Source organism: Balaenoptera ricei, chromosome 19 (assembly GCF_028023285.1).
Source record: "Balaenoptera ricei isolate mBalRic1 chromosome 19, mBalRic1.hap2, whole genome shotgun sequence".
NCBI lineage: Eukaryota > Metazoa > Chordata > Mammalia > Artiodactyla > Balaenopteridae > Balaenoptera > Balaenoptera ricei.
The window spans coordinates 12479908-12506553 of NC_082657.1; the positions used below are offsets into that span (position 1 = coordinate 12479908).

The window sequence follows — 26646 nt, forward strand, 5'->3', positions numbered from 1 at the left end:
TGGTGGACGGTGGGGAAGAAAAGGGGATGGGAGGGAGAGGAGAGAGAGAGAAAAACAGGGAAGGAGAGTCAGAGAGAGGAACCCCAGAGAAAGTCAGGCAGACAGAGACGGACAGACACCCGGAGTGACAGAGGATAAGAGATGGAGAGAGACACCCCCAGAGGGGAAAAAGTGGTCGGAGAGACACACAGAGGGAAACGGACAGAAAGAGACAAAAACAGACTGACAGAGACAGTGACAGAGACACCTAGGGCACAGGGAGAGATAAAGACAGAGACGGGAGAGAGAGAGAGAAATGGAGACCCACAGAGATGGTAGGATTGGAGGCAGAGCCCCTGGCCCCAGAGGTGGAAGGCGCAGACAAACAGCCGTGGGGTAAGGAGAAGTGGGGGGTGACAGTGACGCGGGATTTCCCCCAGGGCTCTGGAGCCTCCTCATCCCGCTGCCTGACTTAGAGGTCCTTTCTGGAAGATTCCTTTCCGGGCAGCCCCCAGCTCAGCCCCTCTCCCCAAGGTCCCCAACTCAAGTCCAGCCCCTCCCCTTGCCCGCAACTTCTCCTGTCTGTCTGTCTGTCTGTCTGTGTCCATCTCTTCCCGTCTCTGACCCTCTTAGTTTCTGTTTCTTGTCCTTTTGCTCCTCTCTCAAGAGTCCCTTTTCCTTTCCCTCTCTTGGTTTGTCTCTGTGTACACCCTCCCCCTCTGTTGTCCCAAGGAAACTCCCTGAGCCAGACCAGGACTCCCGACTCACCCCCCTCAAACACCTGCCATCCATCCCTCTCCTCTCCCTCCTCCCCCAGCCCCCCCCCATCACTCACCCTTGGGAGCCACGCACCCCCAGCAGCACAGCACCCAGCACCAGGCCGGCAGGACCCTGCCCATCCTCGGGGCACCACGCAATCAATGCCAAACTTTCCTCAGAAGTTGCTGAGCACCCCGCGGGGGAGGGGGCAGGGCCGGGTTGTGCCCGGCCCTCCCCCCAGCTCCGGGCTCCCCGGATTTGGCACTGCCCGCCTGGCACAGCGGGGCGGGGGGCGCCCTCACCCGGCTCTGCTCAGCGGTGCCTTCCCAGCTCCCCTGCCTCCTTCTCTCCCTCCCAGATTTCGGGCAAAGCTTTCCCCGCCCCTGGCTCCCCCCTTGCCTCCGCCCACCGGCCGGAGCCCAAGGGGCCACCAGGACCTCGAGGGGTTAACGCGGAGAGAAGAGGACCAGCTCTGTCTTAAAGGGGCCCTGGAGGGAGGCTGAGGAGGGGGAAGGGGGCCCCAGGTGGCTACGCCCCTAATCGTGGGCCAGCGAGGCAGGGAAGCTGTGCGTCTCCCTATCCCGGCTCTGTCCCTCTGGGCTCTGTCCCTCTGGGCTCTGTCCCTCTGGGCTCTCTCCGCGTCTGGTAAACATTCCTCCAGAACTCTGCTCCCCTCTGCGACGCCCCCCTCCCCTGCCTCCACCCCCAGCCCAGCCCAGCCAGGCACTCCCCCTCTCACTCACAGCTCCTCAGACAAGGACACACACACACACACACACACACACACACACACACACACTCACAGATGTCATCCAGACACAGAGGCTGGGACAGGAGGAGACACGCAGGGGCATGCCACCGGCTCACACTCAGACAAGCCAGGTCAGGAGCTCCTCCATTCCTGGAGAAACCTCAGAAACCAGAAATGGGAGGACACTGCTGCGTGGGCATCCCTGGGGGAAGACTTGGGGAGACGTGGATCCTCATACAAAAGAGATCCACGTGGGCACGGAAACAGGACATCAGTGGATGGGCACTCACAGGGGTGCCCAAAGACCTGGGTGGGAATCCCGCCTCTACCACTAACTCTGTGACCTTACAAGTGACTGGCCTCCCTGAGCCTCGGTTTGTCCATCTGTAAGGTGGGAATAACAATAGAACCCACTTAGTAGGCTACGGGGAAGCTGTCCTGGGACAGTGCACACGTGCAGTTTTTTGCACGTGGTGAAGACAGCTGACAAGGTGCCCTTGATTTTTTGCATCTCATCTGTATGTCTCTCTGTGCACTTGCATTGCTGTCTCCCTCTGGTGGATTGTGTATCCTGATCCTTGTAGATCCAGGGCCTGTGTGTTGGTTCTCCTGCTTGTCCATTTACTTCCCACTATGTGTTTTCCACATGGTGGAGGCGGGGGGTCTCTGCAAGCCTGAGTGTCTGTGTAGGAGGGGGCTGGGCACCCATCTCTCTCTGCTCTTGGCTGTTCTGTTTGTGTATTGGTATCCCTACAGCTCCTTATAAACTCCTCTCCTTTCAGCCTCCCGATGTCTCTCCCACCTGCCTCTTCTCACTCCGAGGAGTCCAGCCCCATCCTTTCCCACCAGGACCCTGCCTTGGCCTCCTCCCTGGCCTCCCCCCAGGCCTCCTTGCCTCCACTCTTACTCCCTCCAACCCATCTCCCATTCATAAGCAGAGGGATGTTTCTGAAACTCAAATCTGACCCTGTCCCCTCCCTGCTTAACCTTGGCTCCCCACTGCCCTCAGGGCGAGCTCCCGGCTCCACAACCTGGCACTCAGGGCTCTTCCCCATCAGCTTTCCTGAGCTGTGTCATTTGTGTCCCATTTCAGTGACAGCCTCAACATCTATTCTGCCACCCAAGCCCGACCCTCAGGGTCCTCTTGGACACCCCCCACTCTCAATAAGTTTCCAAGTGCCAAGGAGGATTCGATTTAGCTCCACAAACCTTTCTCCTGCCTGGTCTTGCTGTTCTCCCCATGGTCTCACCCTGGTCCAGCCCCATCTTCTCCCACCTGGACCCCTGCTCTGGCCTCCTCCCTGGTCTCCTGGCCTCCACTCTCCCTCCCTCTAACCTGTCAACAGCAAGAAGAATGTCTCTCAATCCCAAATCAAACCCTTTTCCACCTTTGCCCTAAACCTTCCAAGATAAACCCCCAAACTGCTTGCCTCGTGACCCCTCATGTCCACCTGGCTCCGTTCTCTTGTTCACAAGCTTTAGGGCCTCCTCCTGCAGCTCTATGCCCCCAACTCCTACACACCCCTCAGCCCCATCTCAATTGTCCCTTCTCCTTGGCATCACTGCCTGGTCCTTCCCAGTCAACTCTAGGTCCCCGTGTTGTTCACTCCTAACACTTTGTCCTTTTCTTTGGCTTGGGTTGTCACAATATATTTATTGGTGTGACTGTGTGTCTCATGGTCTGTGGGCTCTGGGAGTGTAGGCACTGGGTATATCTTTGGTACCACTGTGTCCCCACCACCCTGTAAAAGATCTTTCATAAAGGGGCCAATTAATTATTGTGGCATTTTGGAGGGATGCAAATATGTGCAAAGATCTGCCCACTTGTTTGAATATGTTGGGTAGCCCTACACACCTAGGACACGTGTGGACCCAGCTGTGTGCGTGGCCAACTTGAATCTGTGTTCGTTCTTTCAAGAACTATTTGCTGAGTATCAAATATGTGTTTGCAGTTGGCTTTCAAATGCATTTTATTTATTTATTTTTTTATACATAGTATTTTAATTTTATTTTTTATTTTATTATGGTCCCGCTGTGCGGCATGTGAGATCTTATTTCCCCCACCAGGGATGGAACCCTAGTCCTACAGTGGAAGCGCGGAGTCTTTTAAACCACTGGACCACCAGGGAAGTCCCTCAAATGCATTTTTTTTTATTTAAATTTTTTATTTTTAATTTATCCCTGGACCCCCTCCACCTCCCCACGTTGGCTTTTTATTTATCTATCTATTTATTTATGTATTTTTGGCTGAGTTGGGTCTTCGTTGCTGTGTGCGGGCTTTCTCTAGTTGCGGTGAGTGGGGGCTGCTCTTCGTTGTGGTGCGTGGGCTTCTCATTGCAGTGGCTTCTCTTGTTGCAGAGCACGGGCTCGAGGTGCAAGGGCTTCAGTAGTTGTGGCTCGCGGGTTGTAGAGCGCAGGCTCAGTAGTTGTGGCACACGGGCTTAGTTGCGCCGCGGCATGTGGGATCTTCCCGGACCAGGGCTCGAACCTGTGTCCCCTGCATTGGCAGGTGGATTCTTAACCACTGTGCCACCAGGGAAGCCCCTCAAATGCATTTTTAAAATGAGATGGGGGAATTCCCTGGCGGTCCAGTGGTTAGGACCCGGTGCTTTCATTGCTGAACTACTGAAGGTGCAGGTTCCGATCCCTGGTCGGGGAACTAAGATCCTGAAAGTTGTGAGGCGCGGCCAAAAAAAAAAAAAAAAGGTGAGATGGACAGGTGGATAGAAATGTTCCCTGTGGCAGAGGCGGAGACTCCACAGTGAGCAAGACTGCCCTCATGGAGCTCCTATTCCAAGTGGAAGAGGGAAAACAGGCAGAGAAATGTTTATCAGATTGCAACATGGTCAGTGAAGAAAAATAAAGCTGGGGAAGGGATAGCAAGGGGAGGGGGGAGTGCCATTTTAGAGAAAGTAGTCAGGGAAGTCCTCTCTGAGGTTATGATCAAGATCTGAAGTAAATTAGCAAGTGAGTCATATAGGAAAGGGCATTCCAGGCTGAGGGAACAGCCAGTGCAAAGGCCTGGGGGCAGGCTTGCAGAGAACTTCAAGGAGAAGACGTGCGGCTGGAATGGATGGGGGTCAGGGAGGAGGTGAGGTCAGGGAGGGCATTGGCCTGGGAAGGAGGACTTTGGCTTTTATTCTAAATATGACAGAATGCACTAAGGGGCTATTCCCCCCACCCAGCTTTACCGAGGGATAATTGGCCAAAATGTATAAATTTAATGGGGAATTCTCCGGCGGTCCAGTGGTTAGGACTTGGCCCTTTCACTGCTGAGGGCCCAGGTTCGATCCCTGGTTGGGGAATTGGGGAACTAAGATCCCACAAGCCATGCGGCACGCCAAAATAAATAAATAAATAAATAAATAAATAAATAAATAAATAAATAAATAAATTTAAGGTGTACAACATGATTTACTACATGTATATATTGCAAAGGGATTACCACAATAAAGTTAATTAATCCATCCATTACTTCACATAGTTACCATTTTTTGGTGTGTACGGTGAGAACATTTAAGATCTACTCTCTTAGTAAATTTCAAGTATACAATACAATATTAGCTATAGTCACCATGCTGTACATTAGGTCCCCAGAACTTATTCATCTTGTAACTGAAAATCTGTACCCTTTGATCAACATCTCCCCATTTCTCCCCCACCCCCAGCCTTTGGCAACCACAATTCTTTTACTTAATTAAGTAATTAATTAATTTTTATTGAGAGACAATTGACATATAACACTATATTAGTTTCAGATGTACACAGAGATTCAATATTTGTATACGTTGTGAAATGGTCACCACAGTAAGTCTAGCTAACATCCATCACTACGCAGTTACAATTTTTTTTCGTTATGAAACTTTTAAGATGTACTCTCTTAGCAACTTTCAAATGTATAATACAGTATTATTAACTATAGTCACCATGCTACATGACATCTCTCTGTTTCTATGAATTCAGCTTTTTTAGATTCCACATATAAGTGAGATCATACTGTATTTGTCTTTCTCTGTCTGATTTATTTCATTTAGCATAATGACTTCAAGGTCCATCCATGTTTGTCACAAATGGCAGGATTTCCTTCTTTTTTATGGCTGAATAATATTCTGTTATATCACATTTTCTTGTTTAAAAATTTTTTTTTTTTTGTAATTTTGGCTGCGTTGGGTCTTCGTTGCTGCGCGCGGGCTTTCTCTAGTTGCGGTGAGCGGGGGCTACTCTCTGTTGTGGTGCGCAGGCTTCTCATTGCAGTGGCTTCTCTTGTTGGGCGGAGCATGGGCTCTAGGCACGTGGGCTTCAGTAGCTGAGGCTCGTGGGCTCTAGAGCGCAGGCTCAGTAGTTGTGGCGCAGGGGCTTAGCTGCTCCGTGGCATGTGGGATCTTCCCAGACCAGGGCTCGAACCCATGTCACCTGCATTGGCAGGAGGATTCCTAACCACTGTACCACCAGGGAAGCCTGTCACATTTTCTTTATCCACTCATCATCTGACACTTAGATTGCTTCTGTATCTTGGCTATCGTGAATAATGCTGCCATGGACACAGGGGTGCAGATATCTCTTTTGGGATACTGATTTTGTTTCCTTTGGATATATACCAAGAAGTGGGACTGCTGGATCCTATGACAATTGTATTTTTAGTTTTTTGAGGAACCTCCATATTGTTTTCCATAGTGGCTGCACCAATTTACATTCCCACCAACGGTGCACAAGCGTTCCCCACTGGGGGGCAGAGCAGGGGAGAGACCTGATTTGGTTTGGTTTTAAAGGCCAGTAAGTGAAAAGTTGATGGGAAACTTTCTAACAGAGGGATCAGGACCTGGACACACTATATGGGACCATTTATTATTGAGATGTGATGCGCCTGGAAGGGGCCCAGCCCACCCAGTGAGGAGCTCTTGGGCCAGAATGAGCCCAAATCTGATCTAACTCCCAGTTTACAGAGAATTCCTGGCAATGGAAAGACTTCTTGAGTAGCACCCCAAAGATGCCATCAGCCAAATCTGGGATGTGAAAAATGGCACAGGGCAAATGACCCAGTTTCTTTAAGAAATTAGTGGCATTACCAAAGGGGAAAGGCGGGGAGGGATAAATTAGCAGTTTGGGCTTAAAATATACACCCTACTATATATAAAATAGATAACCAGCAAGGACCTACTGTATAGCACAGGGAACTACTCAATATCTTGTAATAACCTATAATGGAAGAGAATATTAAAAAAAGAATTATATATATTTATGTATATGTATAATTGAATCCCTGTGCTGTACATCTGAAACTAACACAACATTGTAAATCAACTATATTTCAATAAAAATTAAAAAAATAAGTGGCATACAAAATGTTGGGGAATGGTTACAACTTTAGAAGACCTAAGCATCCGAATGAAGGCACTGCATGATAAGCCTTTGGATGTTGATTTGAACAAACACGCCTATGAAGTACATCTCTGCAACCATCAGGGAAACGTGAACACTAACACAGCAAAATTGCTAACTGTGATAGGTGTGAAAATGGGTGTCTTGGTTGTGACTCTTAAAAAGTGGATTTTAGGGAATTCCCTGGTGGTCCAGTGGTTAGGACTCCACACTTCCACTGGTGTGGGCCTGGGTTCAGTCAGGGAACTAAGATCCTGCAAGCCGTGTGGCCAAAAAAAAAAAAAAAGAGTGGATTTTAAAGGGGAGTTATTTTCTTAATAAGTTAGGAGTCTTTGTTGGGCATAATGGAAGTTTTAGGTATAGATAGTGTGATGGTTATACATTGCGAATATATTTAATGCCACTGAATCGTACACTTACAAGTGGTGAAAATGATAAATATTATGTTACGTATATTTTACCCACCCCCCCCCCCAAAAAAAACAAACTGAACACCACACTGATTGTAAATACTTTTACTTTGGGGTCCAATAATTATTGTTTAAGACATTTTGAGTTTATGTTTTTCTTTTGCTTGCTACTGGAATCATCCTAATTCGTGTCAACTTTCATATTGATGCAGTGCAAGGTCCATCCTTCCTCAAATAAATGAATTTGCTGGTATTTCTGATCCCAAAGTTCCCTGAATGTGAATTTTGAGTGCAAAGGAAAGCAAGTCATTGCCTTAATTTAAAAGGAGGAAACCTCAAACCTCATTCATTCCTTTTCATATCACACTGACATAAAAAGTAGTAATAATAAATCCAAGAACTTAGCATGTATTTCGTTCCTATTAAGTTCCAGAATTTTTCACATCTCTTCTTTTAAATTTGGCAAATCTTTTAGATGCTAAATCCTCAGTGAAGGTGCCATCAACTAGAAAGTGGCAAAGTTAGGATCTGATCCCCATCGCATCTTTCTATTTTCCATCATATCACTGTTTTGTGCTACCTCTGTAGAATTTAAGCCAAAAAATAAAGTGATAACATCATGGAAAATTTTTTTTTTAAAAAAGGAAACTTTAGCTAACGATCTATGCATTGCTGAAGCATTCAGAGGTCGATGTCTGCAATTTATTTTTTTGTTTGTTTTCGGCCATGCGGCATGGCACGCGGGATCTTAGTTCCCTGATCAGAGATCGAACCTGCGCCTCCACAGTGGAAGTGCGGAGTCCTAACCATTGGACCACCAGGGAATTCCCTGCAATTTTTTCTGAAATGCCTAAAAATATGAGCTGGCTGGGCAGGTGGAAAGAAATGTGTTAATGCAGCATGGCAACCGAAGTGGGAGAGCCTAGGCAGTAGCCCATGGGTATCCCCGTATAATCCCCTCAGCTTTGCTGCATGTTTGAAAATTGTCATAATAAAATGTTGGGGGGAAAAATGTCCTTTACTATTAGAAATGTGTATTCAATTATTTTCTGAGATTTGCTTTAAAATCACTGTAAGAGAGTGATAGATGAAATAAAAATAGCCGAAAGTTGATGATTATCGAATGAGGCCCGGTCATGGGCCCACGGGTTCATTGTACTATTCTCTCTACTGTTGTGTGTTTGAAAACTTCCTTATTAGATAATTGACAAAGAAAAAGATGCTTCTGGCTCTCTAGTGAAGAGAAGGGAGGAGGGAAAGGGTGGCAGGAGAGGCCAGAGTGAGGGTAGGGTTTGTGTTTCGGCGTCTGCTTTCAGTTTGGGAGGGTGCCCAGGGTGGGAAGCGGTCACCTTCGGTTTTTCCCTGAGGCCTCCCAACTCCCCTACCCGCACACCTCCCACCCCCTGCCCTAGGCCCGCAGTTCTGCCCACCCCCCAACATCAGCCTCACCGGAAGCGAGGCCCAGGACAGCTCCCTCCCCACCGCCCTCCACCACCTCCACATCTGCTACTGATGTCAACAGCCAGGGTAGGCGGGGGCCATGTTTTTCGGTTCCCGCCTAGCCTCCAGGGAGGGGTGGACCCCCCCATCCCCGCTCCATACTCACAATGATGGACACTGTCACACACATACTAGGCCCTGCCCTGGGCCAGAGACAAACTTTTATTGCAAAATGGGGACCTTCGAGGCACAAGGACGTCAGACCTGGCCTCTTCCCTGAAACGGGGAGTTGGAATCTGGCTCCATCCACTGGGTCTAACTGGAGGCGGGTGGGGGGAACAGGGGAGGTGTTCAACATGGTTATATAAGCTGGAGTGTGTGTGTGTGTGTGTGTGTGTGTGTGTGTGTGTGTGTGTTCCCCTGATCTGAGTTTCCACGTATGTCCAAGTTTACTTTGTCCCCAGGCTTGTGCACAACTGCACACTGGGGTGTGTCTGTATTTGGGAGCATCTGGGGGATCAGGCTGCCTGGAAAGGGGTACCCTTGAGGGCTGAAGGTGAGGAGGAGGCCAGGACTGGGCCTCCGTGGGAGTCGTATATCTTAGCGGGAAGATACCCCGGAGGTGGGCGGGTGTCCCACATGGGCTGGCTGTGTGGTTCAGTGGTTGGGGGCATGTGGATGTCGACAGTCTTAGGCCTGGATAGCGGTACGGTCACTCGAGGGCTGAGGACAGAGATGGTCTCTGTGTGGTGACATGACCTGGCGTGGGGCATGTTTTCTGCTCTAGGCTTCCAGAGACGGTGGCCCTGGTAAGTTTGATGAGTTAAGAAGGCACGTGGGCTGCAGACACTGTGGCTGTTTCCGTGGCTTGTGAAGGTGGCAGCTGAATCCCCATGCGTGGGTTGTGGGTCCAGGGGAGCTGTGCTGTGTATGAGTTGGTGGGTTATCCGGGCATGTGGTTGTGATTCCAGATGGACTAAATTTATGTCAGTAGAAAGCTGCGTGGCCGAGTTGCCTTGTGGCCCTCGTGGGTGTGTCTGGGTGTGTGGTTGTATGGGCTGATGACCCTGTGGATGTGTAGGCTGAATATATGTGTGACCGACTCTAGAAAGCAGCTACAGGTGTGCGAATGTGGCTGCCTGTGGTGTAGACGTGTGGCTCAGGAGACACAGCCATGTCCATGGCAACCGCCAAGGCTACCACCTCCCAAGTTTCCCTTCTTCATCCGGTCCACACAGTGGGGTGGGGTGGAGGTCAGCGGGGCTGGAATTGCAGCTGGAAGGCTTGAGGGATGTTGAAAAGGCCACTGACGGCTGGCTGGAGGCTCAAGGCACCCGGTGGGCATGGGTTCCCCAGCGAGAAGGCCTGTAGGATGGCGGTGAACAGGAGGAAGAGCTCGGTCCGAGCCAGGCCCTCCCCGAGGCAGACACGCTTACCTGGAGGGGAGACAGATGGCGCTGGGCCAGCCGTCCTCACACCCAGGCCTGTGGGAGGACCAGTGGGTAGACAGGGGCGGACCCAGCAGATACCTAAGGAGAAGGGCAGGAAGGCCTCGTGCTTTTTGAACTTTCCGTCTGCATCCAGGAATCGTCCTGGGTTGAACTCCTCAGGCTGTTTGAAGACCTCGGGGTCATGCAGGATGGAGCCAAGGAGGGGGAAGACCTCCGTGCCCTGAGGGGAGATCATAACAAAACTACAAACATCCCTCACCCCCCAGGCCTTCAGTTCCCGAGGGCAGAGCACAAGAGTCTGGTGTGTTGGGGAAACCGGTTCACAAAACACAGCGGCATCAATGTTTATCGAGTGCTTATTATGTGTCAGGCACTTTATTAAGCATTATATATGTATTGCCTCATATGTAATAGGTACATGTATTATACTTACACACACACACTCACAAACATACACACAAACTCACTAAATCTTTTTAACAAGTCTAGGGAACATTTAGTAATATGATCCCATTTTAAAGATGGGGGAGGGACCTCCCTGGTGGTCCAGTGGCTAAGACTGCGCTCCCAATGCAGGGGGCCCAGGTTGGATCCCTGGCCAGGGAACTAGATCCCACATGCATGCCACAACTAAGAGTTCGCATGCCACAACTAAGGAGCCCTCTTGCCGCAACTAAGACCCGGCACAACCAAATAAATAAATAAATAAAATATTTAACAAAAACAAACCAACGAAAGATAATGTCTTACAGGCTGCTTATAGGGTGGGGAAGATAACTGTCCACTGGTTAAACAGGGTGCTAGGAACAGTCAGGTCTGTAACTCGGTAGTAAAAATGGATTAAAGGATAGGGCTAACACTGATGCAACAGTGTGGAATATTAAAAAAAAAAAAAAAAAAAAGATGGAGGACTTCCCTGGTGGTCCAGTGGTTAAGACTCTGTGCTCCCACTACAGGGGGCACGGGTTCGATCCCTGGTCAGGGAACTAAGATTCTGCAAGTCGCGTGGTGCAGCCAAAACAAACAAACAAACAAAAAGTGGGAAAACAGAGGCCCAGAGAATTTAAGCAACTTGCCCAAAGCAACATTTGGACATGGCAGAGCTTGTTATTTTTACATTTGTTTTTAAACTTTGGGGCTACGTTGTGATTCAGCTGTGGCTGTCCTAAGGCACTTGGCTAAGAGCCTAGCTTTCTGCCACTATGATCTTCTGGAGGTGAAGGGTGGGTGGATGGGGGCTGCCCATGAAAGCTTCCCCCACCCAGGTTCGGGGAGAGGGGCCGCCCCTTCCGCTGAGATCAGAGTCCCCACGTTCCCAGGACTGTGGTGGAGGGTGAAGGAAGGTAGGGAGTACGAGGAGAGGACAAGGGATCTCCTTTGTTAGGGACTCTGGCTAATGGGGCTCTGAATTAGGAAGGTGAGTGAGGCTTCAGGAAAAGGCCACGCTAATGTTGTTAAAATAAGAGAGAGGCAGATAGCAGTGGTTAAAGCATAGGCTCTGGGTTCAAATCCTGCCCCTACCGCTTGTAGGCTGGGAGAGCTTGCCAAGTCTTCTAACCTTTCAAGGCCTCAGTTTCCTCATTTGTAAAATGGGTGTGATAATGATGTAGTGTTGCTCTGAAGATTAAATAAGGTAATACATGTAAAGCATTTAGAATAATACCTGGCACAGAGCAGATCCTCGATCACAGATGCCTGTTATTGCTATTATCATTATCAGTAGTTGCTGTAGTTGCAAGAGTCATTGCTTTAGCAATAGTCGCTGCTGTGGTGTACATAGGAGCCCCACCCCCTGCACAGAGTTCATTCGGTGTTTTACAAGCATCATTTCACAGATTCCTTACAATCCCAAGATGATACTATTATTATTCCCAATTTAGAAGAGGAGGGACTTCTCCGGTGGCACAGTGGTTAAGAAACCACCTGCCAATGCAGGGGACATTGGTTCGAGCCCTGGTCCGGGAAGATCCCACATGCCGCGGAGCAACTAAGCCCGTGAGCCACAACTACTGAGCCTGCGTGCCACAACTACTGAAGCCCGCGCGCCTAGAGCCCGGGCTCCGCAACAAGAGAAGCCACCGCAATGAGAAGCCCGCGCACCGCAACAAAGAGTAGCCCCTGCTCGCTGCAACTAGAGAAAGCCCGCGCGCAACGGAGACCCAACGCGGCCAAAAATATATAAATTACTTAATTCATTTAAAAGGAAAAAAAAAAAAAAAAGGAGTAGATGGAGGTTCACAGGGTGAAGTGATTTGCCCAAGGTCTCAGCTAGAAAACAGCAGGACTGGATTCCAACTTCTATGAACTGGATTCTACAATGAAGCTCAAGAAGGGAGCAGCTTGCCCGGAAGTCACCTTCGGTTTCCAGGGAGAGGTCGCCCCCTGGTGGTGCTGCTTCTGAGTTGCTCTGTAATGAAGGGGCAGGAACTGAGTGAGAGAGAGAGAGAGAGAGAGAGAGAGAGAGAGTGTGTGTGTGTGTGTGTGTGTGTGTGTGTAGGGAAGGAGGGAGAGCCTGATCGTGTTTGCAGCCGGGTGGAGGGTGAGGGCCTCCGTCGGCCCTCAGTTCTCAAATTGCCTGTCACGTTATCTGATTGTCCCCACCACGATTGGAAGGAGGTAGAATTAGGATCCATTGGACACACGGGGGAAACCAAGGCTCAGAGACAGAGTCAAAAGGCAAGAAAAATGTACACAGAAAGAAACAAAGAGAGATGCAGAGACAGGGACACAGAGAAAGAGAGGAAGATGTCAGCCAGAGAGGAGAGAGAAAGAGGAAGAAGATGCAGAGAGAGAGACAAACTAACCAAGATCCAGAAGAAGAGACAAAGATAGCAACGGACTCAGGCCCTCAGGCCCGGGACAGAGACAGCCGCTGGGCCTGGCTGACCCGCGCACCCACCTGGGGCAGGGTGTACCCCCGGAAGCGGGTGGTCTTGACGAGGGCTCGGGGCAGTCCCATGGGTACCAGCGCCAGCAGCCGCTGCGCCTCATGCAGAACCGCGTCCGTGTAGGGGAGGCGGGCTCGGTCCCACAGGCTTGGCGCCTGGCCGGGCCCCAGCTCCCGGGTCAGCTCCTCCTGCACACGCTCTGCACCCAAGAAGAGGAGAGTTGGAGGTCAGAGGTGGGGCGGGGCCCTGCGATCCTTCCCTCCGACGCCCCATCTTCTTTATTTTTAAAGGTTTATTTATTTATTTATTTGGCCATGCCACACGGATCTTAGTTCCCCAAGCAGGGATTGAACCCGGGCCCTCGGCAGTGAAAGTGCGGAGTCCCAGCCACTGGGCCGCCAGGGAGTTAATTCCCGGATACTCCCTCTTCCTGAGCAGCTGTGGTTAGGGGTGAGGCTGGCGGGCAGGGAGGAAGAGTCCTCCAGCCCTCTGCAGCCCGGGTCCCACACACCCCATGTGGTGGGCATCACATCTCTCCTCTTTCAATTCCCACAGCAATCCTGTGAGGTGGGGGACCATAATCTAGCCCCATTTCCCAGATAAGGACACTGAGGCCTAGTGAGCTGAAATCGCAGCTGACTCGTTGATTCCACCAAGGCACCCAGGTCCCATCTTCCAGGTCAGCCCACCCCACTGGCTCGACAGCACCGGATGCAGTTGCGCGACCCTGAAATGCTGGAGTTCCTTGGGGCACATTCCCAGCCCTGCCTCACCCACTTACCCTCCCTCACCAACACAGCTTCAGGTCTTGCCTGTGCCCTGATAACCCCAATTTGTTTCTTATCTCCAGTCCTGATCCAGGTGTCTCGTGGCCTTCTGGATGCCTCTCCCTGGTGGCTTCAGGTCCCTCACACTCAAATTGTCCCCAAATGGCTTCAGCATCTCCCCTGAAATAGCCCCTTATCCCTTCTCAGGGTGGCCTCATGGTCCCCCGGTCCCCTGGCCAGAGCCCTGGGCCTGTCCCTGGATGCCTCCCTCCCTTGTCATTCTCCACCACCTGCCTACTTGGACCCCTCTCTCCTCCCCACAGCTTGGCCCAGCCCTGTTTGTTCTCTCCGGCCTAGGTCCCTACCTTGTCCTCTGCCTTGGGCTCCTGGCATCCTCTTTCAGACCCTACAACCTACCTCTTCATGACAGACCAAAGGATTTTTCTAAAATGCTCATTTGTCCCTGCCCTCCCCTGCTCAACGACCTTCCATGGCTCCCCATGGCTCAGGATTAGGTGCACAATGTAGCACCAAGGCAGCGAGGCCGGAGACGCCTCCTGCCTCATTTCTCATTTTGCTGGACCTCTCACTGCAGCCGGCAGTCGGCAGACGTCTTGCTCTTCAGATGCCCCAGATGCCAGCTCATTCTCGCCTCCAGGCACTGGCTCAGGCTGTCCACTCCCCTAAACATTCTTCCTCTCGAGCCCTCCCTCCTGTTCCCAGGGCCTGGCTGGTGGAGAAGCTGCCTACCTTGGACCTGAGGATATTTCAGCAGGAGCAGGAGAGTGTAGCGAATCGTGGTGCTGACTGTCACCGTCCCGGCGAACAACAGGTAAACGACCGTCATCAGCAAGTTCTTGTCAGTGAATTCTGTGTTTGGGTCTTGCTTCTCCTGGGGGAAACCAGGCAGAGGGGCTCAGAGAACACAGGCTGCGGGGAGTAGAGAGCCAGCACAGCCAGGTTTGGGGTGTAGCACAGCAAGTTATAACTTTGTCAGGGAGTTTAAATAAATGTGTGGGAAAGTTGGGAAGTGGGCTCTTGATATTAGTTCTCTCGGGGTGAAATGTTTTAAAAATGAAAGAGAGTGGCCACTATAAAACAAACAAACAAACAAACAAACAGAAAATGACAAGTGTTGGTGGAGACGTGGAGAAACTGGAACCCCTGTCGCCAAGGGGGTATAAAAAAGGGTGCAGCTGTTACGGCAAATGGTGCAGCGGTTCCTCAAAAAAGTAAAATAGATTTACCATGTGATCCAGCAGTTCCACTTCTGGGGATTTATCCAGAAGAGTAGAAAGCAGGATCTTGACGAACATTTGTATGCCTATGTTCATAGCAGCATTATTCATAATAGCCAAAAGGTGAAAGCAACTCCAAGTGTCCACTGATAGATGAATGGATAAAGAAAATGTGCTATATCCACACAATGGAATATGATTCAGCCTTAAAAAGGAAGGAAATCTTGTCACACGCTACAATGTGAATGAAACCTGACGACATTATGCTAAGTGAGATAAGCCACAAAAGGACAAATACTGTGTGATCCCACTTATATGAGGTCCCTAGAGTAGGCAAGTTCATAGAATAAGGAAGTAGGAGGGTGGGGGATGAGGGCTGGGGGAGGGAAGGATGGGGATCTGTTGTTTAATGGGCATAGAATTTCAGTTTTGCAAGTTGAAAGTGTTCTGGAGATGGATGGTGGCCGTGTGAATATCTAACACCACTGAACTGTACACTTGAAAATGGCTAAGTTGGTAAGTTTTATGTTATGTGTATTTTACTATAATTAAATTAAAAAAAAATTTTTTTTTGGCCATGCCACACGGCTTGTGGGATCCTAGTTTCCTGACCAGAGATCGAACCCGGGCCTCCTGCAGTGGAAACACGGAGTCCTAACCCCTGGACCGCCAGGGAATTCCCATTCCCTTTCATTTCTTAAATTAAAAAGATTTAATTATATTTGAGATTAACAGAAACACACTACTATATATAAAATAGATAAACAACAAGGACCTACTGTACAGCACAGGGAACTATATTTAATGTCTTACAATAACCTATAATGGAAAAGAATCTGAAAAAGAATATATATATGATTCAGTTTCATATATATATATATAAAACCGAATCACTCTGCGGTATACTTGAAACATTATAAATCAACTATAAAATAAAAATTAAAAAAATTCAGGGGACTTCCCTGGTGGCACAGTGGTTAAGAATCCGCCTGCCAACGCAGGGGACACAGGTTCGAGCCCTGGTCCGGGAAGATCCCACGTGCCGCGGAGCAACTAAGCCCATGCGCCACAACTACTGAGCCTGCGCTCTAGAGCCCGCAAGCCACAACTACTGAGCCCGTGTGCCACAACTAATGAAGCCCACGCGCCTAGAGCCCATGCTCCGCAACAAGAGAAGCCACCCCAATGAGAAGCCCGCGCACCGCAACGAAGAGTAGCCTCCACTTGCTGCAACTAGAGAAAGCCTGCTCACAGCAACGAAGACCCAACGCAGCCAAAAATAAATAAATAAAAATAAATAAATTTATAAAAAAAAAGAATTCGGGAATTCTCTGGCTGTCCAGTGGTAGGTCTCCGTGCTTTCACTGCCGAGGGCCCAGGTTCAATCTCTGGTGGGGAACTAAGATCCCATAAGCCACATGGTAGCCGCCCCCCCCCCAAAAAAGGACCACAGAGTTAAGAAAAAAATCTCTCTCTCCATGAACAGGGCGGCTGCATTTATTCAAAGGATGTGGCCCTGAATATCTCCCATAATTGCAAAGTATGTACAATTCAAAACTAGTTATTTTCACAGGGGTCATCTTAATTCTAATTTTCTCATATGATAATAGTTCTCACATAATTAGTAAAGAGGACTTTATTAGTCTAATTAGACATTGCAAGGTTTCCTAAGTAAACGATTGTAATTCATAGGAACTTTCCTGTGTGGGTTGGGGGAAGTCATGGTGGGGATTGCCAGCGGCAGGTCACTGGGCATGAGGCCTGGGCAGGGGGTTGAGGTTGGAGGGAGGAGAAAGAGGTGACTCAGAAGTGACTCAGACACACATTCACAGAGCGACGTGCAGAGAGAAAGAAGGAGGGTGACAGAGTGTCCCAGCTATACCCGGGCGTAGGGGCTGGCCCGGAGGCCCCCCAACCCTAAGCTTCCCCCACCTTTGCCATCTTCAGCAAAAAGGCATCCACAAGGTCGCGTGCGGGGCCTGAGGTGTCCAGGCTCCTCTGGTGCCGCTGTATCTGCTGGACGGCGAAGGCAGCCACCGTGCGCACTTGGCCGAAGAGCTGCGTGTAGGGGCCCGGGAGGTGCTGCAGGAGCCGGGAGAACATCTCGTAGGTCTGCGGGGGGACGGGCAGCCGTTTTCACGGGGGCCTGGCCCTGCACCAGGGCGGAGGGGAGGGTGGGCAGGGCGCTCTGGGGTTACCTGAAAGAGGTGGGCAGGAGCCTTTGGGGAGAGAGGGGTCCCACCCCCTTACCTGGGCCCACGGGGAGCTGACCCCCACGACGATGCCACCAGCCGCCCGGACCATGGCCTTGAACTCCTCATTGTCATAGGGGAAGCGGAGGCGGAAGACGAGGGAGCAGATAATGTTGGAGGTGGCCTGGGCCAGCAGCAGTGAGGGCTCAAAAGGCGATCCTGCGGAGGAGGGGACAGGGAGGGGGGTTGTGATGGAGACGGGCAGAGGGGCGCTGATGTAGGGCGGAGCCGGTCCACGAAGGTGGAGTGGGGGCCAGACCCAACTGGAAAGAGACAGGCACAGAGAGTGAGACAGAGACAGACAGACAGGGAAAGAGAGAGTTAGACACAGAGACAGAGAAAGACAGAGGCAGACTTACAGGAGAGAAAAACAGAAAAATAGGGACTTCCCTGGCGATCCAGTGGTTAAGACTCCGCACTTCCAATGCAGGGGGCGTGGGTTTGATCCCTGGTGGGGGAACTAAGATCCCACATGCTGCACAGCGAATAAAAAAGAGAAGAGGCAGAGGAGTGACGTGACAGTACGAGGGACACAGAGACCCTCAGGGAGACAGCAGGACAGAGGCAGAGGTGGAGGAGGGGAGGGTTGAGTGACTAGAGTTCCCAGCCCAGTCCGCGAGGGAAGGCCCTACCCCACTCGGGCGCCCTGCTGACCTCTGGTCCTCCGGAGCGCCTCCACCAGACACCGGGCCTCCGCCTGGATCAGCTCCTCTCCTTCTCGTTTCCCCATGCCCAAGTCCCGCAGGGCCAGCGTGGTGAACTTCCTCAGCTGCCTCCATCGCTCCCCATTAGAGAATAAAACCCCTGCACAGAAGGCTAGACTCAAGGAGGGACCAGCCCTCCCCCCTTCCCCAGGATTCCTCCCTTCCTCCCAGTGAGGTGCCCTGTCCTGAGTCCATATGAGCTAGCCCAAGGAGGAGAACTCACGAGGTGCTCAATAATTGCCTAACCTTGCATCTGAGGGTGACCTTCTCCTGAGGAGGTGGTAACTGGGATTATCCAGGCTCCTTGTGTTCTGTGATTCACCAGCGTGAGTGAAGATTTCATCCTTCCTTCTGGCTATCCATCTTTTTATTCCTCTATTCACCCACCCATCCATTTATCATTCCTTCCTCTTTCCTCTTTCTCCCTCCCTCCCACCCTTCTATCCATCCAACCATCCATCCATACCAACATTTATGGAGTATTATTGGGTCCCATGCCCCATGCCATTTGGGAGGTTGAAAACGGAGGGAGGAGGATGGAATTGCACTGTTTTCCTCCTTATCCAAGAGGCCTGGAGAATCCCTTCCCTGGTCTGAGCTATTTCCACTTGTAGAATGCCAGTCTATAGAGGGCTTCTGGATGCCTCCTCCAGGATGTCCCCTGCCCACCCATCCCTCCACTGTGTCCCAAACTGGCCTCAGCATCTTTCTTCCTTATCTCAGCCGCTGACCATCCCATCTCCTGGCTAGAGCCCTGCATTCCTCTCCCAACCACCTCCCCTCCCCACTCAACAGCCCCAGCCCTGGTCCAGCCCAGTCCCCTCGCTGGGCTCCCACACAGCAACCAGAGGATCTTTCTAACGCTGACTCTACCCTTTCCCAGAAACACCCAAAGTCCAGACTCTGGCTTGACTCGAGCCCTGCATGATCAGGCTCCGAAGACTTCTCCAGCTTTGCTACTAATTCAATTGCACTGGCCTTTTCTCACTTCCTCAAAGGTGCCAGGATACCCCCTCTAGGCCTTTGCACCGACTGTTCCCTCTGCCTGGATCACTCACCTCTTCATCCTCACTGAACTAACTCCACTCAGCCTTCAGGTCTCGGTTCAAATGTCACCTCCGCTAGGAAGCCTTCTCTGATTCCTCCCATTCTCCCCTCCAAATCCCTCTGCTCCCCCGGCCAGTAAAGGCCCCCAGTGTCCTTCTCATTTTAGAAATCTAGTCTCTCCCTCCATTGTCTTATTGCAAAGCCCACATCTCCCACAGTAAGACATGTCACCACATCTGTCACCTCTGTGTCCCCAGTACCAAGCCAGGTGTAATGAAAATTTGTCAGTTGATGAGTGAATGCTTCTTCCCTCACCTCCATGCTTTTGTACGTACTGATCTCTCTCCCTGGAACACCCTTCCCACTCATCCTATGAGTCTCAGCTCAGACATCCTGTCTTTTAGGAGGACGTCCTGGACAACCTCCACCCGACAGGCTGGGCCAGGCGCCTCCTCCAATTCCTCTCTGGACTGTCTGGTGACAGGTCTGTTTCTTCCTGGCCCATGCGCTCTGGGAGCAGGATTGAGGCTGTTTATTCAAGGCTGTGTTCCCTGGAGCGCCCAGCACCGGCCTCCAGCTTTCAGTCTTAACAGAGAATAGTTTGTACATTTTGAGTGTTTGCCCATTAATTCCCAGTGCCTCAAATGCTCTCCCTCTTCCTCCCAGCCCTGGGGCTTCGCCTGGAACATTAATAGCACTACTACCACCAGGTAACTAATGAGTGCTTACTTCGTGCCATCCTCAGTACAATCCTATGCAATAGGCACTGTTATCTTCCCATTTTAGATGAGAAAACAGAGGCCCAGAGACACTGAACCGCATGGAAGGTCACATACCAGTAAGTGGTGGCAGGCTCTGAGTGAAGGACCCAGCAGCCTCCTGCTCCCCTTTTGACTCACCATGGCCATCAAAGGTTCCGTTCAGTGTTGCCACCAAACCCCGTCCGCTGAACGCCTCGGCCTGACCTCCCAGGGCCTCCTGCACAGCCTCGCGCCCAACCAGGACCACCACGCGCCGCCAGGGTCCCAGGTACACGGTGAACACTGGTCCGTACTTCTTACTCAGCTGGGAGCAGGGAGCGAGAAGGGGTGAGTGACGCGGGGAAGGCTGCTGCCTTTTAAAGTCTTGTGTCCATCGTGGCCCCTGTCGCTGGATGAGCCACCTAAGAGGACCCCCTCCTGCCTCACCCCAAACTGAAGCAGTCCCTTTGGAAGATTCAGTTCTTGTTTTGCACTAAGCTCCCAGCATTTCACCCGCCCCGCCCCCCCGCCCCAAGAGTCCTCCTTCCCCAAACTCCCTCACCCAGCACACTCTCTGGTTCCCATTCCCTTACCCCATGCAGAGCCCTAACTTCTGACACTGGGACAACCCAGAACTCACCCCTGCTCCCACAGCACAGACCTATAGCAGCAAAAATGGGCAGCTGCAGCTGTGGCCTCCCATAATCCCTCATCTCCCCACCCCCCCCAAAAAAAACCCCAAAAGACTAACTACCCCTTTCAATCACTGCTAAATCCTCAAATTCTGGGGCATATACCACAGAGCACTGGTACCATCTCTCCCCAAGATCGCTACCCCCTCCTTGCCATGTCTGGAGGACTCCGGAATGGGGAACCTCTGGCCTCTTTTCACTACCCGCACCCCCACCCCGCCCCCAAGCCAAAAGTTTGGGGACTGCCTCAGCCTTCTTTCTCTCTCTCCTTCCTTTCTCTGTCCCAGGAACTTCCAGCTCCCTCCCTCCTAGCTGAGCTCCGCCTATCCCCCCCTCCCCCAGCCCCCCAGCCCCATCGGTCTCTGCAGACGGATTCCTGGAGTCCTACAGCCTCTGCCTCCAACTCCCCCGGGGACACCCTCTCTTCTTTATTCTCTGCCCCCTCCTCAGGATGCTCACGTGTATCTCCCCACTACCTCTCCCTCTGGGTCAAGCCACCACCATCACACCATCAGTTTCTCTTCTGCTTGAGGACTCGTCTCTCTCACCTTTGGTTCCCTGCCCCCCCACCCCCCACCTTCCCAGGATTCTGCCAGTCTCTCTAACCCGGGACCCCTGGCCCTCTGGATCCTGCTTTCCAGCTCTCACGCCCTCTCCAGGATTCAGGGGGCAGGATTCTTCTCCTCCTAGCCCGGGTGCCCCACCCCCGCTCCCCGCGACTCCCCCAACTCTCTCAGCTCTGCCCTGGGACCCTTCATCCGCATCCCCTAGGATACCTAAGGGCCTCTCTGCGTGGTGTGTCTTCCTGGGGTCCCCTCCCTCTCCTGGCCCTGGCACCCTCCCTCCCCCTCCTAGCCAGGGCGTCGGCGCGGCCCCTCACCCGTAAGAGCCCCAGGTACAGCGCCCCAGGCCGGAGCTGCAGGAGGTTCCCCAGCAGCGGCAGCGGCGTGGGCCCGGGGGGCAGGTGGCCTCGCGTCCGGGTCCCAGGCAGCGCCAGCTTTAGCACCAGTAGCAGCAGCACCAGAAGCAGCGCCCAGGTGCCCGCCGCCTCCATCTCGGCAGGTTGGCTGCTTCTCGGGCTCCCAGACGCCCCACGCGGCTGGGCCAGTTGGGGGCGGGTGCCGGGCGGCTCTTTCCCCGAAGAAATCTGGCGGAGGGAGGCGGGGCAGCTAGCCTTTCCCCCTGCCTCCCGGCAGGATTCTCTCCCCGCCGCCGGATTTCTTTCTCCCAGACCACCGCCGCCGCCAGGTGTCCGGGACACACTCTCGAACGCTAGTCTCCCTCGTCACCCAGGTTCGAGGGGGCGGAGACAGCTCTTTGCGCCACAGGTAGGGCGTGGGCAGGCGGGAAGAGCCTGGAAACCAGAGACTTTGGCCGCCTCCAGGAAGCCACACCCCGTGCCTGGTGGTGACCCCGCACCGTCCTCCCCGACTCCTACCTCCCTCCTCACTGTTATCCGGGTGTGCATTCGCGTGTGCGTGCGTGTGGGGGGTCTTTAAGCCAATTTCCTCCAGCATCTTACATCTTCACCACGAGCTAGGAGGAGGGACGTGACCTTGAACCATACATAAAGTAGCTAACCCACAAGGACTTACTGTACAGCCCAGGGAACTATACTCGATAGCTTGTAATAACCTGTAATGGAAAAGAATCTGAAAAGGAATACATATCTCGGACTTCCCTGCTGGTGCAGTGATTAAGAATCCGCCTGCCAATGCAGGGGACACGGTTGGAGCCCTGGTGTGGGAAGATCCCACATGCCACGGAGCAACAAAGCCCGTGGGCCAGCCTGCGCTCTGGGGCCCACGAGCCACAACTACTGAGCCCGCGTGCCACAACTGCTGAAGCCTGCTCGCCTAGAGCCCGTGGTCCGCAGCAAGAGAAGCCACCGCAATGAGAAGCTCACGCACCGCAATGAAGAGTAGCTCCCGCTCGCTGCAACTAAGGAAAGCCCCCGCACAGCAACGAAAACCCAACGCAGCCAAAAATAAATTAATTAATTTTAAAAAAGAATATATATATGTATGTATAGCTGACTCACTGTGCTGTACCTGAAACTAACACGACATTGTAAATCAACCATACTTCAATAACAATTAATTAATTAATTAACAAACAAAAAAACAATAAAGGATCTGAGGTTCAGAGAGTCTTAGGCCACACAGCTAACAAAGCGGCACAGTTGGGATTTGAATTCAGACCGGTCTGAATGATTGACTAAATCATTCATTCACTTAGCAGTATAGTATAGTGGTTAGAAACGTGATGTCTGAAGCCAGACCACTTGAGTTCACAGCCTAGCTTCTCTGTGACTCTGTTAATTCTTCTGTAAGAATGGGAATCTGTTTCAGAATTAAATAGTTACGTGTGGGAATTCCTTGGCTGTCCAGTTGTTAGGACTCCGGGCTCTAACTGCTGAGGGCCCGGGTTCAATCCCTGATCCGGGAATTAAGATCCCACAAGCCGTGCAGCCAAAAAAAAAAAAAAAAAAAAAGATAGGTACACGTGTACATAACTTAAAACAGGGCCAGGTGCATATATAATAAGCATTAAATAAATGCAAAGCTAATATTCTTCCAATTAATTGTTATTGAGGTCTAGTTGTAATAGAGAGAAGGACCTTGCCCTCTCAGAGCACTTGTCCCCATGCAAATGAACTTGTAAATTAAGATAATTTCAGGAAGTGCAAAGGCCTGCCAGGGGAATGGGCTTGTTGAGGCAGAAGATGGTTACAATGTCAGATCCATGCTGTAGCCCCAGCATCTAGAGCAGTGCCTGACACACAGTAGATGCTCAATAAATATCTGTTGCATCAAAGATTGAATGTAGGCGATGATGCTATCGAGGTCAGCAGGGACGTCGTGGAAAAGATTTGGCATTTTATTTCTAGTGCAAAGGGAAGCAGCTGAAGGGTTTCTAGCAGGAAGTTACTTGGTCTGCTTTGCATTCTCATTTAACATTTTGTTAGGAAAACTTTAAAACATACAAAAGACACCTATATATTCACCATCTAGCTTCCACCAATAACATTTTAACTATCCTTGCTTTGTTATGTATCTATTCATCTTGTCTCAGTTCATCTTTTTTTTTTTTTTTTGATGCGTTTCAAAGACAGTTGCAGGGCTCTCCTGGTGGGACAGTGGTTAAGAATCTGCCTGCCAATGCAGGGGACACGGGTTCGAGCCCTGATCCAGGAAGATCCCACATGCTGCGGAGTGGCTGGGCCCGCGCGCCACAACTACTGAGCCTGCCAGCATAGAGCCCGTGCTCTGCAACAAGAGAAGCCACCGCAATGAGAAGCCCGCGCACTGCAACGAAGAGTAGCCCCCGCTCACCGGAACTAGAGAGAGCCCGCACGCAGCAACGAAGACCCAGCGCAGCCAAAAAAACCCTAAAAATAAACAAAGACAGTTGCAGACACCAGTACCCTTCACTCCTAAACACATCAGCATGCATATCATTTGCTAGAGTTAATATTGGTGTACAGGTCATTCCTTGCCACCTCCCAGGTAAATTTACACACGATGAAATGCACAGATTTCGACACATAGGTACATCCTCCGTGTGACCCAAACTCCTATAAGGATACAGAGAGTTACCATCATCCCAGACACCTCCCTCCTGACCTCTCCCGTCAATTCCTCCACTCCCACCACTGTACTGATCAATGCCGCCCCCGCCCCCCACCAAAGATTCGTATTCTCTTTGCATTTTTTTTTTTTTGTTTTCAGCTGCGCGGCTTGTGGGATCTTCGTTCCCCTGAGCAGGCATCAAACCTGGGCCCTTGGCAGTGAAAAGTGCAGAGTCGTAACCACTAGACCTCCAGGAAACTCCCCTCTCTTTGCATTTAAAAAGATCCTTCTGGCTGCCTTCTGAAGAAGGAACTGCGGGGAATGGGGAGCAGGGGAAGAAAAAGCTGGGAACCTAGTGCAAGCAAGGTCCAGGCAAGTGATGACAATGGCTAGGAGCAGAGTGGGTAGCAGTGGGGAGAGAAAGAAATGGATACATTTGGGATTTATTTGGAGGTAGAGCCAGTAGGATTTGCTGACAAATTGAGTTTGAAGGCAAAGGAAGGAACCCGGGTTTTTTTCTGTCGAATACAAGTAATTCTGGTATGAGGTAAGGAGAGACTGTATTACAAAAGACTATTTCAGGGGCTTCCCTGGTGGCGCAGTGGTTTAGAATCTGCCTGCCAGTGAAGGGGTCATGGTTCGATCCCTGGTCCGGGAAGATCCCACATGCCGCGGAGCAACTAAGCCTGTGGGCCACAACTACTGAGCCTGTGCTCTAGAGCCCGTGAGCCACAGCTACTGAAGCCCGCGCGCCTAGAGCCGGTGCTCTGCAACAAGAGAAGCCACCGCAATGAGAAGCCCGCGCACCGCAACGAAGAGTAGCCCCCACTCTCTCGCCACAACTAGAGAAAGCCTGTGCGCAGCAAAGAAGACCCAACACAGCCAAAAATAAAATAAGTAAATAAATTTATGAAAAAAACAAAACAAGATACTATTGCAGTAGAGGGACAGAGACCATTGCAAAGACAATGAACAACACCAGAGTGTGATAACCCAGAAGGATGTATTTTCTAGTGAAACAAATGTTTTCCCTAATCCTAGATTGCTTTTGTCCTCAGCAGGTGGGAGGGAGATGGGGACCAACAGGGGTGAAAAACTGGTGAAGCAGGTTTTACAGGAGGGATCGGAATCAGGAATTCTCTTTTGGCCTGAAGAAGTTGGAGACGCCTGTTAGCTATCCCAGGAGAAGAGCTGAGTGGACAGACAGGTTAGAGGTTGGACTTGGGACCTCCCAAGACCCTCCAGAAGGCAAAGGAGAAACTAAGAACTGGCACCCACTTCATGGCAACAAACTGTAGGCCAGCCTCCCCCCATCTCTCTCCGGTTTCAGGAGACACCCCTGGGTTGTCAGAGGCTAGAATCAAGGCCCGAGGAGACTGCAGAGAACATTCTGGCCATGTTTTGAGAGAAAGGGTTTTGGCCTAGAATAGAAATTTCAAGATTGCAAAGGTCTATGTGTCTACTGTTTTAAGATGAACTTGCTTGCAAAATCCTACAGATAAGAAAATGTAAAAGTTCCCAAGACTCTAAAGATTCCAAGACAAGACTGCCCACTACCGTGGTAATAAAATTCAAGTCCCTCATGGTGGCCTACAGGGCCCTTTTTGGGGATCTGTCCACTGGCTGCTGAGTTTGACATCATCTTGGCCCACTCTATTCTCTGCTCATGATAGTCCACTCATGCTAGCCTTCTTTCAGGTTTTTGAACACCAAGGTGGCCTCAGGGCCTTTGCACCAGCTCTCTGCCTGAAATGCTTGGCCTGGAGATTGAGATTGGCTCATTTTCTGTTCTCAGCTTAAAGGCCGGTCTCCTCCAGAAGAGACTTTTCCAGATGAAACAAGCTGAATTAACTCCCTCCCCAATCCCAGACCCTGCTTTAATTTATTAAATAAGGTATTTAATAAATATTAAATGAATTAATATTTTCTAAGAACTTACAATAATAGTGCCTGGCATATAGTCGGCTTTGAATGTGTTTGTTAAATACATACAGAATTTTCTTCATAACCTCTTATCACTACCTTGAACGCATCTTATATATTGATTTACATTTTCATTCTGCCTTTCCCCACCAAAATATTCTCTCCATGATGGCAGGGACTTCTGTCTGGTTTACTGTTGTGTCCCCAGTGCCTGGCATACAGTAGGTACTCAATAAATATTTTGTTGAATGAGTGATTTGAATACAGTTTGCTAGTCTCTCAAATTCATCTAAAGAGCAATCAAGGTTCCCAAATTCTCAGTCTAAAGAGCAAAGATTCAGAGATTCCTATCATAGATTTTGCAGCAACTGAGTTATCTGTGGTGGATCCTGGCCTCTCCTCCCCTGGACTGGGAGATGCTCATACATCTTGTTCTGTGGCTGACAGCTGACCCCTCACCAGCTACTTCCCATCAGACCCCCTCTGATCTGGACTGGGTGAGAACCTGGGTGACTTTTAATTTATTTATTTTATTAATATTTTGGCCATGCTGTGTGACTTGCGGGATCTTAGTTCCTAGATCAGGGATCAAACCTGGGCCCTGGCAGTGAGAATGTGGAGTCCTAACCACTGGACTGCCAGGGAATTCCCCCC

The 26646-nt window shown here is 50.9% G+C and overlaps 2 protein-coding genes and 1 long non-coding RNA gene across 5 annotated transcripts in view; 1 reads left to right on the forward strand and 2 right to left on the reverse strand.

Annotated features, from left to right (window-relative positions):
* AXL (AXL receptor tyrosine kinase) overlaps positions 1-1370 on the reverse strand; it is a 30559-nt gene extending 29189 nt beyond the window's left edge. For both annotated transcript variants that reach the window (XM_059903524.1, XM_059903523.1), the window contains exon 1: positions 815-1370. In XM_059903524.1, coding sequence (XP_059759507.1) covers positions 815-878 — 64 coding nt within the window. In that variant the 5' untranslated portion in view covers positions 879-1370. The remainder of the gene's footprint in view (positions 1-814) is intronic.
* Positions 66-16331, forward strand: LOC132352841 (uncharacterized). The gene is made up of 3 exons (XR_009498891.1): positions 66-375; positions 14548-14656; positions 16064-16331. It is a non-coding gene; the product is annotated as an uncharacterized LOC132352841 (long non-coding RNA).
* Positions 8908-21773, reverse strand: LOC132352840 (cytochrome P450 2S1). 2 transcript variants are annotated; one of them, XM_059903525.1, is made up of 9 exons: positions 21378-21773; positions 19965-20130; positions 17969-18118; positions 17313-17473; positions 16995-17174; positions 14575-14716; positions 13069-13256; positions 10248-10389; positions 8908-10083 (listed from the first exon to the last, which is right to left on the reverse strand). In XM_059903525.1, exons 1-9 carry the CDS (start codon positions 21549-21551, stop codon positions 9878-9880), a joined length of 1509 nt encoding a protein of 502 aa, XP_059759508.1. In that variant the 5' UTR covers positions 21552-21773; the 3' UTR covers positions 8908-9877. The 2 variants fall into 2 exon arrangements, with proteins under 2 accessions (XP_059759508.1, XP_059759509.1); XM_059903526.1 differs by having other exon boundaries at positions 9896-10154.
* Positions 21774-26646: the final 4873 nt, after the last annotated feature.

Bases quoted from the DNA above. Each gene is read 5' to 3' on its own strand.
- LOC132352840 (XM_059903525.1), bottom strand. From the start codon at position 21,551: ATGGAGGCGGCGGGCACCTGGGCGCTGCTTCTGGTGCTGCTGCTACTG. The intron at 20,131-21,377 runs GTGAGGGGCCGC...CCCTGCTCCCAG, and splicing joins TGTACCTGGGGCTCTTACGG to CTGAGTAAGAAGTACGGACC. The intron at 13,257-14,574 runs GTAGGCAGCTTC...TCTTGGGTGCAG, and splicing joins GAAATATCCTCAGGTCCAAG to AGCGTGTGCAGGAGGAGCTG.